The sequence below is a fragment of the Mustela nigripes genome, chromosome 6 (assembly GCF_022355385.1).
Source record: "Mustela nigripes isolate SB6536 chromosome 6, MUSNIG.SB6536, whole genome shotgun sequence".
NCBI lineage: Eukaryota > Metazoa > Chordata > Mammalia > Carnivora > Mustelidae > Mustela > Mustela nigripes.
The window spans coordinates 114,917,491-114,938,439 of NC_081562.1; the positions used below are offsets into that span (position 1 = coordinate 114,917,491).

The window sequence follows — 20,949 nt, forward strand, 5'->3', positions numbered from 1 at the left end:
GGGAACGCAGAGTTTCCTGAGGCACATCTTCCCCAAAGTGACTGACGTAGCTGGACATTATTAACACCCTCTGTGTTGGAACACCTCACTGGTGATCTCTCGGCAGCTGCGACCGAGAGCGATCGGAACTCGGCTGCAGAACCTGCAGGCCACGGGGTCCCCGGGAAGGAGACAGGAAGGGGTGGGGGCGGGGAGGAAGGGGCTTCTGAAAACAGATCCCCAGTGTGAGCCTGTCAGAGCAGCCGTGCTGAGGGGGTAAAAGCCTGTGCCCTTTCGGAGCTGGCCAAAAAAGTAAAAAAAAAAAAAAAAATTGATCTTTGTTTAGATTAACAGACCCCTGACCATGAAGAAGGAAGGTATCCAGACCCGGAACCGAAAAATGTCTAGCAAATCCAAAAAGTGCAAAAAGGTGCACGACACGCTGGAGGACTTCCCCAAGGGCAGCTCGTTCAACCCGGCCGCCCTCTCCAGACATATGTCCTCTCTCAGCCACATCTCCCCCTTCAGCCACTCCAGCCACATGCTGACCACTCCGACGCCGATGCACCCCCCGTCCAGCCTCTCCTTCGGACCTCACCACCCTTCCAGTATGGTCACCGCCATGGGTTAGAGCCCCTGCTCGACGCTTCCAGGCCTCCCAGCGAGAGTCCCTCCAGCCCCTCCCACGTGCATTTTTGCAGGAGCAGTATCATGAAACCGAAGTCCCACGGATCTATGTTTCTGAAGGCAGAAAGCGAAACGGCGGTTGCCACTTTCGCAGAAGAGCTAGCTCACTGTGCTGTGTTCTTGATCACCGAATCTGGATCCCATTTGTGAATAAGCCATTCAGACTCATGTTCCCTATTTATCAGGGTCTCTCTAGTGCTGTGAAAAAAAAAAAAAAGAAAAAAAAAGAAAAGAAAGAAAATAAACCACGCCGAACATTGCATATAACTTATATTGTGAGAAAATACTGTACATTAGACGAAGACGTTATCGCATCTGGGTAGCTGTAAGAAAGGCATGAAAGACGCCAAGAATTTTAAGGAACACGGGGGAGATAAAGTGTGGAAATTAAGAAGAAACTAGGTCTGCTCCTCTCATGGACGAACCGCCAGTGTCGATTCCTTGCACTGGTCGTGGTCCTTGGATGGATTAAAAGGAAAAAAAAAAAAAAAAAAGCAAGAAAAAAAGAAAAAAGTCGTAGGCAAATCATTTGTTCAAAGCGGTGGGCCTCTGTCTGGAAAATTCTGTCGGTTCTGGGCAGTCAGTGTGGCCACTCACGCACGCACGCATTGGCATCGAGGGGGTCCGAGAGCCTCGCTCAGGCCTCCCCGCTTTGTGAACAAGTCCCTGTAATTGTTGTTTGTATGTATAATTCAAAGCACCAAAATAAGAAGAGATGTAGATTTATTTCATCCTATTATACAGACTGAACGGTTGTACAAATTTATTTACTGCTAGTGTTAAGAACTACTTTCTGTTTTCTTATTTTCCTTCTTTCTCGATTTTTTGGTTGAATAAACTAGATGACCTTCAGTTGACCTAAGGTGGTCTGTGCTCCGGAGGGCTTCTTTTCCATTTTGTTTTTTGATGATATTTATTAACTAGCTTCTAAGGGTTCAGCAGCATCTGTCTCTTCCCTCTCGCCTCCCGCAGCCCGGGCTTTGGGGAAGCAAATGTTTGAGCGCCCGCCGTGCATGCCAGGGACCTCGGCCAAACAGACGGGGTCCTGAGAGCCACCCGCCAATTGTCAGCGCCTGTCGTGTTCTGTGTTAGTGATCACCGCCTCCCATGCAGTCTGTTGGAATACTAGTGTAAAAATTAAGCGCAGATATCTTCAAACAGCCAAATAACATCGTTATCAAAGCGGGGGGTGGGGGGCAGGCTCTTAGAGAATCTGGTAGCTCCCGCTAATTTAAAAACAAAACCCAAATGGGAAGTTATTCACTAGGAGATAATGCAAACATTTATTCCTTTGGGAAGCTGGGCATCTTTGGAGCGCTGTCTGCAGCCCGGGGAGCGGGGAGTAACTTCTGGGCCCCCTTCTGTGTCCCCTCGTGAGCTGTAGCCCCTGTCCTGCGGGGCCCGAGCAGCCACGTCTCCTTGCAGGGGCGAGGGGGACCATTCCCTCGCAGAGATCCCGGGCGGACTGCGGATGATGGATTCCCCGCGCTTCTCTCTGCAAGAGGTCAAGGAGCTGGGCTGGTGCCTGAGTTCATCTCTGTGCTGCTTTTCTACTGTCGAATTGAATATCACCGCAGTGGAGGGTTTGTTGGCATGTTTGCGACACACGAAATCACCGTTTTTGTAACTTATGTATAAGTTTCCTTTTACTCTGTTGACAGAACGTGTAACCCATGGCGCACATTTTAAAATCTCTGTTAAATCGCCTCTCTGCTTTCTTAGCAAATATTTTAAACCTAAAGCTAAATGTTGAAATAAAGGAGTTAGAGACTGAACTGAGATGCAGACGGAGATCTTACTGGCTCCTGATTCATGCTCTGCCCTGGGAATGTCGGTTTCCCGCCACTTCTGAAGCCCTGAAGGAACTCTTCATCTGCTGCCGTATTAAATCTGGGCGATTTTCTCGTGTAGCCCCCGTGTCTTGGGATCTGCCACCTCCTTTCTTTGCGAACAGAGTTGATTCCCTGTTCTTTCACCTTAAGACCAGGGAGTTCAAATTCTTGACATTCTTGGGGGAGGGATGATGGGGGGGGTGCACGTAAGAAAAATCCCAAACTCAGTATTACATTTTGTCTGAGGGACCGTGGCCAAGCTGGCATCTGGGACCCCACTCCTTCTTCAGAGAAGGGTTGTTCTGTCATCCTGTCCATGGATGTGACATTCTAAGATATTTCTAGGAGATGGTGCAGAAGATCTAAAATACCCACGATAACGATGATTCAGTTTCTTCGTTAGAGAGTTATCACGTGTTTCCGTGGCTTTGTTCTTTTTTGTTTTTTGTTTTTTCTTTTGACTTCACTTAAGCAGAAGACAGGAGAGGGTTTAATCTAGAAAACGCAGAACAAGATTATAGATCTAAAATACTGCTCAAATATTTTTGAGGAAATCTTAGTGCTATTAATTTTCAACCCCCCTTCCTTTTTTTTTTTTTTTTTTAAAGAGATTTTATTTATTTATTTGAGAGAAAGGGAGGGGGCAGACGGAGAGAGAGAAGGAGGCTCCCCACTGAGCAGGAACCCCCCCCCCCCAGTCCGGGACTCGATCCCAGGACCCCAAAATCATGACCCAAGCCAAAGGCAGATGCTGAACCAACGGAGCCGCCCAGATGCCCTGATCTTCAACCTGTTTGGCCTCACTTTTAGATAGTTGCATTCGCTTAGCCCTAGGAGGTTAGCATGATAATATGTGCAAATCTGAATGATTTCTTTAAAACATTTAAAAAACCGACCTCATAGAAAAAAATAAATGGTATAGTCATGGGATGCTTTTGCTATTTACAAGCCCCTCTTATATATGACGGTAGAAATTCATGAAGTAAGAATTTAGATTTTTTTTTAAAAGATTTTATTTGTTTATTTGACAGATGGAGATCACAAGTAGGCAGAGAGGCAGGCAGAGAAGAGAGGGGGAAGCAGGCTCCCTGCTGAGCAGAGAGCCCGATACGGGGCTCGATCCCAGGACCCTGGGATCATGACTTGAGCAGAAAGCAAAGACTTACCCCACTGAGCCACCCAGGCACCCCAAGAATTTAGATTTTGAGTGCTTCTATTATGTAGTCAGCACATACCTAGGGAGTGTCTAGACTGAAGTCCGCTTCAAAGCACTTTAAAAAAAAAAAAAAAAAAAAACAGACCAGGAAATTGAGAAACCCAGACTCCAGTGTCTTACTCTTACTGTGTGACATTTACATGTGATTCCCCTTCACCGGAGACGGGCCCCATGGTGAGACTCCCAGCTGGGCCCCTGGGTTAGTCGCAGACGTGGGGACATCCAGAGCCCACTTTCTGAGATCCGTGTCTACTTTCTGAAACTGCTTTTGGTTTTAGAGTCATTTTTCAAGGTTTGTCCTCATCCCAGGACTTTATTTTAGGGTGGCCTAGCCAAGAACTGGGTGAAGGCAGGAAGCAAAGCCTTTCCAGGTGCGGTGTGCCTGACCCGAATTTAGCAAAAAAAAAAAAAAAAAGATCTAGTCCCCAAGTTCAAACTCAGGAGCTCATATGCCATCTCACCCCCATATTTTCCTCACGATGGCAACTTGTCCCATGTACATTTCAGACATCTCGAAGCATTGTGATTCCATGCCGTCTTTCACTCCACACTCTCCTCCATCCTCAACCTCAGATCCACCCCCAAATCCGGAATAAGTTTTGTGATCCTGGACAGTAGTCGTGATTAACTCCCCTAGACAAATTCCCTTCAATTTCCAAGCTAAGCTGAGATTAGAAATAATAATAATAATAATAATAATAATAATAATAATAATGGAATGATCACATCTTCTATATAGTTTTCACCACGAAACAAACAAAGTTACTATTCTCTGAAACAGTTGAGCAACACACCGACCCCTTTCCTGCCCTTTCAAATGAACTTCTGGGACACGTTTCGTTTCTTCTGTTCCCTCTTGCTCAAACGGGGTCCATCTGCCCTCAGATTGGTTGTGTCCACTCCCTCTGCAGAAATGCAAAAGAGTGGGAAGTTTCAGAGAAACTCAGTGGTTATTTGAACGTGGGGCCACAAGCGTTCTGGAGTTTGGAAGCTTGGGTTTCGTCTCTGGCTGATCTGCCAGTGGATGGAGTGCTATGAGGCTGTTGGTGGGATTTCTCCGGGAATCGGCTCTTGATCTGTGTAGTTGGAAGGGATGATCCGTAAGACCCACTGGGGAAGATGAATATTATGATTCCATTGGGGTTTTTTTTGGGGGGGGGGATATCCTTTATTAGAAAAGGTATTCTCACACCCACATCAGAGTTCAGAGCAGGCTCTTCTCAAAGCCTAGAGTGATCTGATCGTAGGTCATAAGACTGCAGATGGGCCGGGGGTAATCGGTCCTTGGTACTATTTTGCAAAACACAAATGATCTTGTATGTTGCGACTGCTCACCCAGGACCGGAGTTCCTGTCCAGGTCTGCAGGTCTCCCTCCTCTGAAGCGTGGCCCCTCTTGAGTGGAACACACAGGACTTGCTTGGCCTGCTGATGTTGGCAGAAAGGTTCATCTTTCAGTCACCCATTGTCTAAAGAAATTGTGCCTGAATTGCTTACAGGCGATTCGAGGGAGATCGCCAGAGCCCAGTGCTTCATTTTCCTGATGTCCCCTGCCTTCTCCTTGCAGAAGGGGATAAGCAGAGGAAGTGGATCCGTGTCCACCCGGCTGCTGTTCCTTTTAGGGTGCTCTGGGCAGGTCCTGGTGTCTCCAGGCTTTTCCTTGCACCCTAGCTCCTTTGCAGGGGATCCCTGTGCACTAGCCTCATCGTTTGGGCTGCGCTTTTCCAATCCTCTGTTACGTCTGTGCGCAGCTTGGCAGGCTATACACTGGAGTGGGGATTTGGAGAGCTGGCCCACGGCCCCTCCCTCCCCGCCCTCCGCTCCCCCCCACCCCCCAGGTCTCAGGCTGAACACAAGGCCGGCATTATAAAGCCCCATCCGTACGGCCTGCGCCCCAGTCCCAGCCTAAAGACGTGCAAACACCTGGAGGGGAGCGTGTGTTGTGAAGGAGGCAGCTTCGTGCTTGGGAATGTGCGTGGACACGTGCAAGGCCTTCGGCTCCTGGAAGAGGATCTTAATTCTTCATAGGATCTGAAGGGGACCCTCCGCAGAAGGACTGGGACCGTGTCCGCAGGTTGCCGAAACCACGAGGTGGGCCACGAACCAATCAGCCAATCCGGTTTTCCTTTGTTTTTGGCCTTGGGGCATACAAACGTTCTAGGAAACCAAAGTTTTGTTCCTTCCTTTGCTTTCTTTTACTGATGTTAAATTAGGGAAGACAGGAGTGAGCAAATTTGTCAAGTATCCAAAAAAAAAATTTTTTTTTTTTTTTTTTAAAGAAAATTAGTGGAAGAAAATGAGGATTTGGGGGTTGTTGTTGAATGGGTCCCCTCCGGTCGGGTCTTCCCATTCATTGGCTCTCATATGCCGTAAGGAATCTGCTGAACCCTTAGTAGGGGAGATGGGAGGGGCTTGGGTAGAATATTTGCTCTTTGAGGGTCATTAAAACTCCATTTCATGCACTGGATGGGATCATGAAGTAAGTTCCACCTTGTAAAAAAGTGGCCGCCCTCACCTCTCGTGATCAGGGGCGAGACCTCTCCCCTGGATCGGGACCGCATTTCAGGCCAAAGCGAACAGAGCCTGTGTGCTGCTCTGAACACACCGGGGGCTCCAGCCGTGGCCCCTGGCCACAGTCACCGTGGCTTCAGCTGCCGTGGTCTGGGATTCCCTCCTGCGACAGTCCCATAACACCAAGTTCGAAATTTGAGTTTTCTACGACAGGCCAGCCCTTCCTGTGCTAGGCTTGTAAGCTGACCCGCCCTGGATGAACTTGAGAACCAAGTGCGTGAAACTACTCCATCCTCCGCTTCGAGTGTCTGCAAAGCTCCCTTCTGGCAGCAAGCGGGGCCTCCCTCGGAGAATTCCAAATTTCCCAGCAGTCCACTGGTTGGGTTCCTTTTTCTGAGGACCTCACGGCTCCTGACACCTGCCTGGACCCATGGGGACCTCCTGGAAGATGAGGGGGTGGGTCATGTGTTCGGTCTGACCCTTGGGACAGGGACACTGGACAACTCGAGAAATCGGAGTGGGAAAGCGGGCAGGAAGGCAGCCTTTCAGTGACATACCCGCAAAGCTCCTACCCCATAAACCCCTAAGTGGATCTTCACTTAATTCCCAGAAAAGCTCTGTTAAGTGGGCAGGTTATTATCCTCCTTCTGTGCATCAGAACACTGTGGGGTAGAGAAACACTCAGTGTTTCGTCGGAAACACGAATGACTACGTTATGCTGCTTTGAACAGGTACAAGTCCCTTTCTCAGAGGAGCGAGTGGGATCACTCATGAGGCATGGCGGCTGCCAGTCCATCAGACCACGTTCTGGGCAGGTAGGAGGACTGGGGCGTGTGTGAGACAGACGGGATGTGCTGGGAGTTCTTCGGGCACCTGGTTATAGATCCACCGGAACACCGACATCTGGCTTCCTGGCAAACACTTACTGTGAATGTCAAGGTCAATGCCGCCATGAAGCCAAAATCTGTATCAGTTTCCTGTTGCTGCTGTAACAGACGACCCCAAATGGGATGGCACCAATTCATTCTCTACATGTCTGGAGGACCCGAGGGAGAATCTGTCTTCTCACCTTTTCTAGCTTCAGGAGCTCCCCTGCCCCAGCCCCCGCATCCTTGGCGTGTGGCCCTTCCCGTGTCACACCAGCCTCGCATCTCCTATTCCTTGTATATCAGAGGGAGTAGCTGTCCCTCCCCCTGGAGAAGGAAGTGGCTTGGGGGACTCCATCTCCTCCCCGTCCTGGGCTGGGCATGCAACGGGAAGCCAGGAGGTTTTTCTGCCCCACATATTGAACCCACCCAGAGCCCGGGGCACCATCTTGCCTTCCTCAGCTCCGAGCATTCATCCGCTGAAGTTGGTTCCACTGGAGGCTGCCCACTCTGATGCCAAGGTACTGGTGACATAAATACCAGAAAGGAAGGCATTCCCGTACCCAACCCTGGGGCAGTTTTGTCCCCCACCTGTCATCTCACAGGGTGACTCACATTCCTCGGACCCCAAGGGGAGGTGAGAGTGTGACCTTTTTCATGTCATGTGAACATCTCGAGATGCATTGAGGGCACCGCATTACACAGACAAGGCAGGGAGGAAGCCCTCTTTCTGTGTCTTCTCACTGCTCAGGATTTTTCCACAATGACGAGTGTAATGGAATGATCGAGACCCCTGTCATTCTGTGTTCTTCACTGTGTATCAGTGAAGGTGTTTCACCCACTGGAAGTGCTTTTAGAATGGAACTTCAGAGACTCTGGTGGGCAAGGGGCAGGACATATCTAGGCAACAGCCTACTCTCGGCCCCTAATAAATCATACACGTAAGAGGGCATCCTACCCAACTACGTATGAGTTCTATCCCTCCCTTAGAGGCTTCCTATCTCTGTGCCTGCGAACAGCCTGTGATTGTGGATCGGGCTTATGGGCCATGTTGTGGTGTTCAATACCCTGCTTACAATCGAGGAGACCATTAATGGCCTCGGGGCCTGGAGCTGCCCCTCGGGCTCCCCCTGGGTGTGACTGGTGGTGGCCCAAAGGGGCTGGGCTGGAAGCCTGACTCTGGGCGCGGCTGTGCTGCCCACACCACACCCTCCGGGGCCGACAGAGGCTGACCCTCCACTGTGTGGATTAGACCAGCCCTTTACCTCGTCGGGTTTTCCTTCTAGACTCCATTCCAGCCCATCCCTCTGCTGCTTAGCATGTCCATTCAAAGAAGGGGAGGAAAGACAGCGATGTCTATGCGGACCTCCTTTTCTAACCACCAATGGCTCTGGTGAAGGTAGAGGTTTTCAGCGACAGCAGTGTCCAAGACGAAGTTTGGGGATTAGGTGTCGCTGCTTTCCATTACTGCAGATAGAAGAGCTGGCGGGGTGTCCGCCCCCATAGCCAGCTGGCTGGACAAAGGTGAAAGGGGAGGAGGAAAGAGAGAGGCATGTATCAATCCGTTTTTTCCATTGCCCTGGTCCTCTAAGGTACGCTGATGGCTTGTGTTCCCTCTCTGTTGTGACCTAGGAAACTGAAGCTCTTAGAAGCGTATCTGAGTTACCCAAAGACACAGAAAGGCGTGTCCCCAAGGGCCTGTCCTGGACTGCGGGGGAGCTGGTGTGAACAGTATAGAAGAGAAGTCTATGGTGTCACTCTTCAACTTCAGGGAAATGCCGCTGAGCCTTACCATGGAGAAAAAGATGTTTAATATCAAGGTAAAAATATCCCTAATGAAAGACGTCACCTTGACTTCACGTCCTAAAAAGGAAAAGTCCCATTTATGTCCATGGATGTCCCATTTGATGACTTGGAACTGTGCTTTGTACCCAGCAGCCACTGAATTTGATGTCTGTGACGATGTGACAAGAGAGTCCCAGTTTGATCGTGGAGTCTCCATGGATTTTCAGTGAAGACAGACAGCCATAATGTAGCAAGAAAAGATACTCAGGACAGGCTGGTGTTTGCAAATCAGTACAATATGTGGGCTTGCTCGGAACTTCCCCATTTTGTTAAGGATTACATTTCTACACGTTCGCAGACTAGATGTTAATCAGGGGCTGTTGGCCAGAGAGGGCCAACCCTCCCAGCAAATAAATGCGTGTGCGGCATCAGAGAGGAGGAAGAGGGAGAAGTCCGCAGAAGCCTGAAGAATATGACACCAGTTAAGGACTCAAAGGTCATTTTGTTCGGGGCAAAATTCTTGTGCCTGGTGCTGACAGTTTGCCCTCTGGTGTTTTCAGAGCTTAAAGGATCAAACTCGTCCACATGAAATATGGAATGTCTGGTATAGAAGCCCCATGAACAGTCCTGCCTATAGCCACCCCATCGGCGTGGCCTCGCTGAACCTATGGACTGGTACCTCTAGGGGATGTTTAGAGAAGGCTTCTAGGTAATAAAACAAAATGGAATGCTCGACAGTCTGTAGCTTATTAGGCTGTGTGTAGGAGGGAGCATTACCTTACCCTTCTGCATGTCTAAGTCAGTTCCCAGGGGCAATGGAGTTTTTGGCCACCATGTAGAAATCCCACTGAAGCTGACCTGAGAATGTCAATGTGAAAAATGACTGCCATCTAAGGGAGGGGTCAACTATGATCTTCCATTAAAAAAAAAAAAAAAAAAAAAAAAAGCTTATTTTCCTGGAGGTTGATAAGGTAGAGTAAGTATTTATTTTGTGGGGCATTGACTTTTAAGATCCATGAGTTATGCCGAGAGACGGATCATGGGTAGGGAATACGTGACTGATTCAGGAAGGTCAAGTTTGCCTTGGATGTGCTTCCATCTGCCCAAGCTGAAGCCCACTTACCGTTTTTGGGTGTCTGTCACCAAGAGGCTGAGCTCCTCGGATTGTCCACATTAAGCACCACATTAAGCACCTTGGGCCACATCATTAACCACCCTGGACCAATCTTCCCTCTGGACTCTGAGCTCGAGCTCGTAGCTAGTCAGAGCTGACACAGTCTTTTCGACTATGGTGTAGATGGCTCTTAAAGGCTTAAAGTCATCCTTTTTTGTTGAGCTTTGCATGCAAAAGAAGACTTTATTTTATTTTTTATTTTTTTAATTTTTTAATTTTTAAAGATTTTACTTATTTATTTGACAGACATAGATCATAAGTAGGCAGAGAGGCAGGCAGAGAGAGAGGAAGGGAAGCAGGCTCCCCGCTGAGCAGAGAGCCCGATGTGGGGCTCGATCCCAGGACCCTGGGATCATGACCTGAGCCGAAGGCAGAGGCTTTAACCCACGGAGCCACCCAGGTGCCTCCAAAAGAAGACTTTAACACCTTAAAACTTAAAGCAAGTGTATGAGTCCCATGGGAATCCTAAGGGCTATTGATAATGTAATATTTTTGGGCAAAGGGACCTCTTGGTGTCTTTCAACACCTGACAGTGCATTTTATTGACTAATGATATCAGCTAACGCATACGGTGGCCTCCAAGTCTAGAAATGTAGCAATGATTTCATCAGGTCAGGAAATTAATATCAGGAAATCACTGATGTGTTTGATTTTCACAGAGTTTCTAGACTCTGTGAATGCCCTCCATATTGCGCACCCACTACATGCTTCCCATGCTTCTTCCTTAATCATCCCAACGGCCCTGAGGGTGGAGATATTTTTATTTACAGTCCTCAGTTTACAGAGGAGGACACAGAGGCTTCCTTAGAGAAGCCTCATTGAGAAACCAAACTCAGAGCTGGTCAGACCCCAGAGCTGGGTTGCTGTCTTCTGGTCTCCCCTGTGAGCAGCCAGCTCTCCTCAACACAAATCAGGAGCTGAGGGAAGGACTCTGCTTTCCTATGACCTCGGGCTCTCTTTCCCTGAGCACCTCGGAGTCTTTTGCTCTGAGTGTGTTTGCATTGGTTCTTTGGGTCGTTTCTTCCTCATCAGGGAAGACCAATCAGTTGACCCTCTCTCCCAAAAGGGGAAGTGCCTCCTGGCAGGCGATGGTCAAGGCTGGAGTAAAGGCTCACAGGAGGGGTGCTTGGGGCCCACGTCCTGCGGGGCAATGTTCTTGGCAGAATTGTGCTTAGATCCCATTGTTGGTAGTCATCGGTAGTCTGCAGGCCCAGCATCTTCTCCAACATGGAAGCTCTGGGTTTATAGCCCCCTTCTATGACAGAAGGAGGACACACTTTCTTACCGGGTGACCTGGGAGGAGTGGTCATTTTCTTCTCAAATGGCTTGCTTGCCCCCACACTTGCGTGGATAACGGGTTTTCAGGCACCACTTGGAGACTTGCCGTCTTTAATTATACATGGCTGGTAAAAGGCAACCAAACTAATCACAAAACACTCAGTCCAATAAAAGAGCCCACTTTTTATAATGAAGAAATTAACCAGTGTTGAGCAGTAAAGGTTAGAGAAACTGCCATAAAATATAATTATAATAATAATATTATTAATAGTGGTACGCTGCACAGGGCCTCTTGCCTTTCATCCTGGATTCTGAGAGCGACTGGCTAATGTTAATTAGTATGACTAGCTCTGTTGGAACTATGTATGGATCTGGAAAAAGTAGTGGGGATTCTATTTGTTTGTTTTTACAAATGGTACCCCTTGGCATGTTCAAAATGAAGACGGAGATGCAACACGGGAGACTTTGTTCAAGGACCAGAAGGGCATTCCAAGGCTATGTATTGAAGGAAAGTGGTAAATAACCAGGAATGAGAGTCCAGAAGCCCCCCAGATTGTCAGGCCTCCTTGTCACAGACTTCCTGTGATATATGGGTCCAGTCTTGCTTTCTTTTGGGGAGTGTTGGGGGAAGGAGATGGTGGGCTTTCCATGGTGCCCCTTCCCCTCTGGGGTTTGAACAGAATTACCATAAGGACAGAATTTCAGAAGCCTGTTCTCAACTTGTGGTGCTGAGTACTTCACCTCTGGGTGTGTTTGGTTTCTATTCCCAGGCTTGCTGGGCTTGGCCAAGAAGCAGGTTTAGTTAGTGATTGAAAATGGTTCCCAAGGACCTGGATCGTAGGAAGAAGAAGGAATGAAGGTGAGAGGGAGGACTCAGAATGTGTGGCCAACTTTCCAAAGGTGGTGTGTCAGGTGTGAGTTTCCCTGGGAGTCTGGGGGGCAAGGGGACAGCCTGGGGGACATCAGACCCCCCAGAGCCACCCATTAGAAGAAGATCTGGGAAAAGCCAGGGATAGAAGGGCCTAGACAAATTCCTTGATTTGCAGGCTGGACTGCCAAGGCCCGGGTTGGCCCTGGGACAGGCTACTCTCTGTCCCATTCTTTGTCTAGCAATGGCAGAGTGGTAAAAAGAAGATTCTGGAGCCAGATGGCCTCGATGCAAATTTTGGCTCTGTCACCTAGAAGCAAACTACTTAATCTCTCTAGGGCTAGTTGCTCTGTCTGTCATTAGAGGATAATACTCTATGTATTTAGTGGCGGTTGAAGGAAATACTGTATATAATGTCCTTAGAACTACATTGGGCACCAGTTCAGCCTATAATGTTGAAGGTTATTATTATCTCTTTAACCACTGAAGTCTTTCCAGAATTTGGTTACCGGTGGAATACTGGGCAAGGATTAGGTAGTGACAGGGTCACAGGAGAGGTATTCTAGATAATCAGGGATCATTCGGATAGGGAGAGCAGAGGACTATAGAGGAATACTTTCCTTGTTCTATCTCTGCCATTCAGAAGCCTGCTTGGGACCTTCCCATTGTCCTTGAGCAGTGGGCTTAAAACTGCCTTTCTAGAATATTCATGGGCAAAGGTGGGACTGGGGTGGGTGAGATTCTAAGTGGCCCCAAACCCAATGCTTTGGGAAATGATTCCAAATAATTAACTTAAGATAAACACCCCAGATTGGGAGAATGTTCTGGAGTCAGCATGGAAGATGGAATCATGGAGGATGGGTGGACGTGTGTGAGAGGGACCCTTGAGGAGTCCCCAGAATTGGGATGACACCATTGGGAAGGGCCGCTTTAGTGCATTTCTGTTTCTAAATATGTTTAAGACAACAAGACTTGTACGACCATTATATGGGGGGGGGGGGGGCTTTGAAGGTGCCTAGTTACTATCTGTGATATCCAGGATAAGGCTGGGACCGTGATTCACTCTTATGCATTATTCCTGAGACCAGAGCACCCCGGAAACCAAACAATTCCATGTTGCATTGACTAGGTAAGTCAACATTGGCATACCTCAAGTGATATCCATCAGAGACCGGCAGAATAAATGAGAGCATTTATAATGAGCCAGAACTAAATGAAAATCAAAATGACTTACTTTCCAAGAGTTGGCTACCGAGCTTTGAAAAGGCAGCTGTTGGATAATGAAAGACTATGCTCTACAAAGGCAATACGCAGGGATAGGGATGCTGCCATTCACCAAGAATTGCTCAATAAAGTCAAATTTCTAAATGTCTGTATGAAATTCCTTTAAAAAAAAAAAAAAAACTCCGGGGCTCCTGGGTGGCTCAGTGGGTTAAGCCACTGCCTTCGGCTCAGGTCTTGATCTCAGGGTCCTGGGATCGAGTCCCGCATCGGGCTCTCTGCTCAGCAGGGAGCCTGCTTCCTCCTATCTCTCTCTCTCTGCCTGCCTCTCTGCCTATTTGTGATCTCTCTCTGTCAAATAAATAGATAAAAAGTCTTAAAAAAAAACTCCTAGAATTTGAAGGATTAGTTTAGCAAGCGTAAGTACAATTCAGGTTCTCATTTTTTTTTTTCCTTTCAGTTTGATATAAAGGCAAGAACTCCAAGTCATTGGTATAGAGAGAAATGGGTGTCTGCTGAGGGCTCAGGGCGGGTTCTTCAACTTCCCTCTTCTTCCTCTTGGAATCAGTAGATTTATGAGAGCAAGTCATGCAAAGCACCCAGAATGCTAGCAATCCTTGGTTTTTGCTTTAATTTTCACCTGTTATGTGATACTTGGCAAGAGTCTTAGTTTCCTCATGCTTTTAGTTCTCCCACTTCAAGACCACGAGGTGTCATGGGAATTATAGCTTCAGTGAGTCCTTTGGTGAAGGGCAAATCAATAAGAAATTGTTGTCAGCTCTACTGTGGCCCATACTGTTACCTCCAAGGGTTGCTAGTCTAACCAAGGGAAGGCCAAGTAGTTGGACAACATTGAAAAATGTTACAATGCCACATGCTATTGAACCCAATGTATAAAATGTTCTCGGCGGCCTCTCGAGTGAAATGTCGGCAACGTTGGTGTCAGTTGGAACATCAGCCCCACGTGTGTTCAGGGGAATCCTCAGAAAACAGAAAAAGTTAATAAGACTTTACACTATGGCGACATTGATCTCTGATCAAGTCAGACTGAGAGAGGTCACAAGAGTGGCTGCTTCTGTCTGGGAGTGTGTGTATGTGTTTCTCCACGGATGTGCAAGCAGTTTCCTGCTTGTGTGTCCAGCTTGTTATTCCCAATCCAGACATAAATTAGTTTAGGTTTATTCATTCTCTCGAAGTGACCACGTTCCCCCTTCTCCCCATCAGAGCAGATAGCAGAGGCTCATATTTGGGTGGGAAAGAAGAGACTTTGCAGGGCTGCCTTCTCTTTAAGTAGGGCTAAATTTACTGGGAAAAAAAAGTTGGTGAGATCCACTCTGATTCTCTGAGGCTGAGCTTGGCCAGCGACTTGTCAAGAGCTCAGAGGCTCTGTGCTTCCTCGGGAGACAGGGACAGGGGGTGCGCAGGCCTCTCTGTAGACTGGTTTCTCTTCTGTGTGTAGGGGCTGACTTTGTGCTTCTCACGGAACACAGAAAGGGAGGGAAGAGTCCTTGGACTTTCTTTAACGTTATTCAACGATCTGAATTCTTATCTAAACCCGTTTCTTTCTTTTTTAAAAATATTTTTAAATTTATTTGACAGAGAGAGAGAGACACACACACAGAGAGTGAGGGAATACAAACAGGGTAGTGGGAGAGGGAGAATCAGGCTTCCCGCTGAGTGGGGATCTTGATGCAGGGCTCGATCCCAGGACCCTGGGATCACGACCTGAGCCAAAGGCAGACACTTAACAACTGAGCCACCCAGGCGCCCCTTAAGAAAGTAAATCTGTTTCTTAAGACATTCACGCTAGGTCTGCAATCAGCTGTTATAGACCCAGGTGTCTCATGCTCCCAAATAGGGAAGAGTCTTAGAACCCTAGAGGGAATGAGGAAGCATGTTCTTTCTCCTTTGTGCTTTTGCAAGATGTGTTTCCATGTGAACAAGGCACACTTGTCTGGTTATGTCTTATGGTGGTGCATACCCAATGATTCGATCACATTCTAAAAAGGAAAAGAACATTTTAATAAAGGTATTAGGTGCCCACGAGGTCCCAGATATTGGGCTCTGCCTTCAGTGATGATCCAGTCATATAAGAGATGCATAGAAGTTCAAAACTGAAAAAGAAATGATCCAGACACATTAAGACAAACAGGTTTGACTGCTTCTTCTGCCTCTGGTATCCTACTGACTCGTGGCTAGGACTGATTAACAGCAGAGGCAATTTCCAAATGAGTAGCTCTTCATAAAGAGAATTAGTGGCTCTGCAGACTCACATATTCTTACAATTAGGCACCAAGGCGAAGTCCCAGTTACCTGCCCAGGTTCCGGAGCTTAAATAAAGTTCACGGAGGCTGAATCACTGATTTGTGCATTTATAAAATAGAAAATACACTCTCTCATCTGTGAAATGGGGAATTCTGTGCAGATGAAATGAGATAACATAGGTCGAATGTTCAGTCTAGGGCATGGCATAGAAGACTATGCAACAGGTGGTGGCTAGTAGTTTTACTAGAAGGGTCCAGCCATTGATATGTTTAATGCCTTTGAAAACGATGAAGATGTAGAGAAATTGGAATTTTTGTACATCAAAAAATTGAAACTAGAACTATCATCTGATCCACTTCTGGGGTCTTCTTCCAAAAGAACCGAACTCAGGATCTGGAAAGACATTAGCACTCTATGTTCACTGCAGCATTGTTCACAATAACCAAGGTGTAAAGACACCTTAAATGTCCATTGACAGAAGCACAGATGAGGAAAAGGGGGCATACATATACAGCTTTAAAAAGCAAGGCAATTCTTCAGTATATGAGAAGGGGAATGAGAGAGGATGCTGTGCTAAGTGAAAGAAGCCATCATAGAAAGACTGCTCAAGTTCACTTCCAGGAGGCATCCGGAAGAGTCAGATCCCTAGAGTCACACAGTGGAATGACGGCTGTGAAGAGCTGGGGGAGGGGAACATGGGGAGGGGTGTGTGTGACGAATCCATGGGATATCATTTCAATTGAGCAAGATGAGTGAGCTCTGCTCGTCAGCCCGGGGCCTGCAGTCAGCAGTGTCGCATGAGGTGGGTTGCAAAGAGTGAGATGGAGGAGGGTTTGGAGAGTGGGAATCCTCTGAGCTCAGTTGGAGAAGGGTTTGGAGAGTGGGAGTCCTCTGAGCTCAGTTGGAGGGGTGGTAGGATTTCATCAGGCACAGAGGTCAGAAGAGCAAAGGCAACCTGTCTGTAGGACATGATGATGACCATGTCTGCATAGAGGTGGGAGCAGAGAAGACCCTCACCTGGAGTTGCCTGGGGTTTTCAGAGTACAGAGGACGTATAAAACTTGAAAAGGGAAGTTGGGGCCAGATTATGACTGGCAGGTCAGAGAGGCGGGGCTCTCTTCAGTACTCAGTATGGAGGCAAAAGGTGTTTCAGCAGAGAAGTGGTCCCAGCATACTCACACACGTGCCAGCGAGTAGAGGAAGGGTTGGGCACGGAGAGATGAGCCGAAGAGAAGCCAGCCAGGAAGCACAGCGGGCTCCCAAGCAGAAGGTAGTAGACGGCATCTAATTCAGAGTCACATCTCGAAAGGTGGCGTTCGATGGGAGAGGAATTCTGAAGGAAAATCAGTAGAATTTAGGAATGGGTTGGATGAGGTGGGCTGAGGTCCAGGGAGCCTACCCTTGACACCAGGTGTCAGTGAAAACGGACCCACTGCTTCACTGGCTGTGCCTCCCAAACACCCACTGACTCTTAGAAGAGTCCCAGCCTGGCCCTGGCTTGTGCACACGTTGTCCCTCTCTCTCTACAAAGAAGAGGAAGAGGGAGAAGAAGAAAAGCCAGGTTTTGCAGAAATCAAGGGTTAAGAACGGCGAAGGGGCCACTAGCTTTTGAGTCAGGTAACGACGCTGACCTGGAAAACGAGTTCTCTAGATGGCGTTGGGGGCTGCAGGACTGTTAGGGGTAAAAAAGATGAGGAGGTAGAACAGGACTAAGACCCCCAGACTCCTCCCTGGAGATCGCCGACCCGGAAAACATGGGAGCTGAGCCGTTGACAGTGCAATCAGGCTGTGGAGCAGAAGGAAGGAGAAATTCGAGAAAAGCCAAGATTCCAGATGCACGATGCGGCGGGGGTGGGGGGGGACACGGCAAAAAAATCCTACAGGAGACGGGAGAGAAAGGGGTCAGCAGGCCTTGAAAGAAAGAGGCAGAATCAATCTTCTAGTGAAGAAAAGAGAGGAGATGGAAAGAGATTCCGAGGTTGCGGAGCAGGGAGTGAAGGGGATCCCCGCGCGCATGTTCACGCCTCCGGTTGGTTGAGGCTGGTGGGGGGACCTGGAGAGCCGGTATGATGATGACCATGTCCGCAGCGGGCCAGGAGGCCAGGCCGTGGGCAGGGAGGTCGGTGGGGTCCGTGGGGGGGGGGGGGCGGCAGCTAAGGACTGTGGCAGGGAGTCGGCGCCCGGTCACTGAAGGGTTCCCAAGCCGCCGGGCCGGGCCCACGACGTCTGGACTTCTCTGCAGCGATTCTCAGAGGTCTGGGGACCAGAGTGGGGAGATCCGGCTGAGGCTCTGAGCGGGCTGGCCCGCCAGGCCATCCGTCCCAGGACCCAGTGGGTCCCACACCAAGGGGAGTAAATAATGCAGATGAGTGGGGGCTAGACATTGACGATTCAGAAGAAACAAAATTACTTTCTGCTCAGCTGGACAGAGGAACGTGGGCCACGGCAGGTCTGGGTGGACCCCTGTCCGGGCTACCTCTCCTGACCCTTGGGCCTCCTTTAAGGGACTCTTGCGCAAATTGTTTTTTTTTTTTCCTGAAAGATGAGAGCAACTCCCCTGAGAGACAGGAAAATCTGGCTCATTGTTTGTGGCCCGCTCTGCTCATCTGTGCAGGATGTCTGGCTTCTTTATGGCCCCTTGAACAGGCCATGTTTAATCGCCGCTGTCAGGCGCTGAGGGGCAGGCTTCAGCAGCAATAGCCTGGTGGCCCTTTATAGTCTCAGGGCCATATGTCCTAGGGTGCCATTCAGGGTCACAGTTCCATCATGACAAAGAGCCGCGGCCGCAACCACAGCACGAACCACGACTCTTGGAAATCTGCGGCGAACTTTGCATCCCCCTGGAGAAGGCGATGTGGGGTTGGGTGCTTGCACTCAAGGTCAGACGGAAAGCCGTGTTCAGCATCTCGTGTCTCGAGTCACCCTTAGGAAGTCCGCCTGGCCCTCTGAGGGATCCCTGTCGGTGAGGAGAAAAGGGACTGGCAAGTATGCATCACAACAAGCACGAGGGGCGGACTCGGAAGACCCGGGTTCACGTCCACAAGCGTCCGAGACCAGCTAGTGACCTCTGGACCTCTTAGCCTCATCAGGTGTAACACGGGCGCCCTGATGTGGGCCTTGTGGCTTGATGGGGACAAAAGGATGTTTGTCACACGCGCCTCACAGGGTTTGTCGTTTGACTTCATGGTTGTTGATTTGCACACTTGTCTCCCCACTGGACGATGGCGTCCTCAAAGGCAGAAACCACACGTCCTCAGAGGCATGCCGGTGGTCATTAAATCGTTGTGGAGCCAGCGAGTTGCTGGACATCAACAACAGTGGCCACTGTCCCTGGACCAGATTCTGCCCACACGTTCTCTCACGGAATCGCCACCGCAACTTTATGAGGGAAATACTATTATTATGCTCCAGACAGGGTGGGGTTGTGGGGCAGAGGCTCACAGAGGCTCAGTGACCGGCTTGAGTTGGCACCAGCCGTCAGCGGGGGAGTGACCTCTTCGCCACTATTCTGAGCTGTCTCAGGAGAGACACGGGGGCAGGAAAATGCTGACGTCAAGGAGTTGAGTCTCAGGGGTGTATCAGCCTCCGGGAACCCGAGATGGGGAGATAGCTGGTCGGGAGCTCCCATCGGACGGCCTTCAAGTTGTGTCTCCTCTGGGAGCTGCGCCAGGAGATAAGGCCACTGTCCAGCCACCCACCTCACGTCTTAGGGGAAAGCCATTGACAGACTTGGCCCGCCAGCGAACGGGCATGAAGGGGGACCCAATGGGAGGCGACTCAGCGAGAGAATGGCGAGCGGTGGTGGGGCTGGGCGGACCCTCAGACCTGGAATGCTGGCCATAATGTTTCCTTCTCCCAGGCTGCTGTTCTTGTGATTAATGGGGCAGTGGAAAATTCCTCTCTGGGTCTATTTTTTTCCTTGAACTGAGAACTTGATTAAGGAGCCGTCAGCGCCCCAGGGAGGCGCTTCCCCATTCGTCAGGACGGCTAGCGCTCCGCCCTCACCTGGACGGGCGTCTGGCATCGCAGACGGGCCAGGTGGGGTTCGGGCCAGGCTCAGGCTCCTGGGCGCGGGGCGCGAGGAAGGGGCCCTGGGAGTGTTGTTCTCCAGACTCCCAAGCCTTAGCAGCCTTGTGCTGTGGATCTTGGTCTTCTGTGGCAGGAATTTGCAGCCACAACGTGAGATTAAAATGTTCTGCCCTCAGAGAGGCCTCCTTTATGTAGAAAGCAGATGATGTTCTGTCTTCAGAAGGCTCCAGAACCATGCCTCGGGATGGACAGGGGTTGCCCGTGTGGTTGGCACGGAGGGTGTTCCTACTTTTCTGGGCCTTATCTTCCCGATTGTCCACGACGAGCATGCATTGCTTTAATGGTCAGAAGACATGAGGCAAACTTGAGCAGAACGTCAGCCGTCCTTGGATCGCATCCCGATTCCACACTGTACTTCTTTGGGGGAAGTGGACAAACCAACCAACCCCTCGCTCTGAGGGGACCCCACCTTGGTTTACCCTTGAAGAGCCTTCCATTTTTTCTTATAGTTTCCATGAATAAACACAACTACCAATCAACCTAAAACTATTTATGGGGCATCCGTGATGGGCTTAAGCCCTTCATCAAGTTCTTTCTTTTCCTGTTTTCTGCATCTGTCCCAGACAGACATGCCCTCTTGGGTCCACCCTTTGGACCAGTGTTGCTGAGAATCAGTGAATAGTTGTATATTTTTAAAAAAGATTTTATTTATTTATTTATTTTTCAGAGAGAGAGAGAGAAAGAGAGAGAGAGAGAGACAGCACACAGCAGGCAGAGGCGAAGAGGGAAGCAGGTTCCCCGGCGATCAAGGAGCCCGATGCAGGACTCCATCCCAGGATGCTGGAATCATGGCCCGAGCTGAAGGCAGCGGTTCAACCGACTGAGCCCACCAGGTGCCCCAACATTTGTCTTATGATACTATTTATTCTTCACTCCAACATAAGCTTCTTCGTCTATACTGTTACTGATAGTTTTTCTTTCATAGAACTCCCCCAAAACCTTGATTCAGGGCCAAAGCTCCGGGCTTTACTCGGGTGATGAAGAAGGGAGAAGTTAGGAAAGAAGCAGATCTTGTATGAATTATCTCCAGGGTCCACTCCCACTCAACCACTTTCTTCCCAAGCTGCTCCCAAAGTAACGTTCTTTATGGGATCCGAGCTGTGCTTGGACTAACATAGGGATTAGCTTTCCGTACAGATACACACCCTTCAGTTTAAGTAAAACTGACTTATGAACATCA

At 49.2% G+C, this 20,949-nt stretch overlaps 1 protein-coding gene across 8 annotated transcripts in view; it reads left to right on the top strand.

The window, feature by feature from the left end:
- GATA3 (GATA binding protein 3) overlaps positions 1–8,832 on the top strand; it is a 35,587-nt gene extending 26,755 nt beyond the window's left edge. For 7 of the 8 annotated variants that reach the window (XM_059404067.1, XM_059404065.1, XM_059404064.1 and 4 more), the window contains one exon: positions 326–1,523. In XM_059404067.1, the coding sequence (XP_059260050.1) occupies positions 326–610 (285 nt within the window). In that variant the 3' untranslated portion in view covers positions 611–1,523. Of the gene's footprint in view, positions 1–325; positions 1,524–8,721 lie in introns of those variants that run through there. The other variant, XM_059404070.1, reaches the window with a different exon arrangement.
- Positions 8,833–20,949: the final 12,117 nt, after the last annotated feature.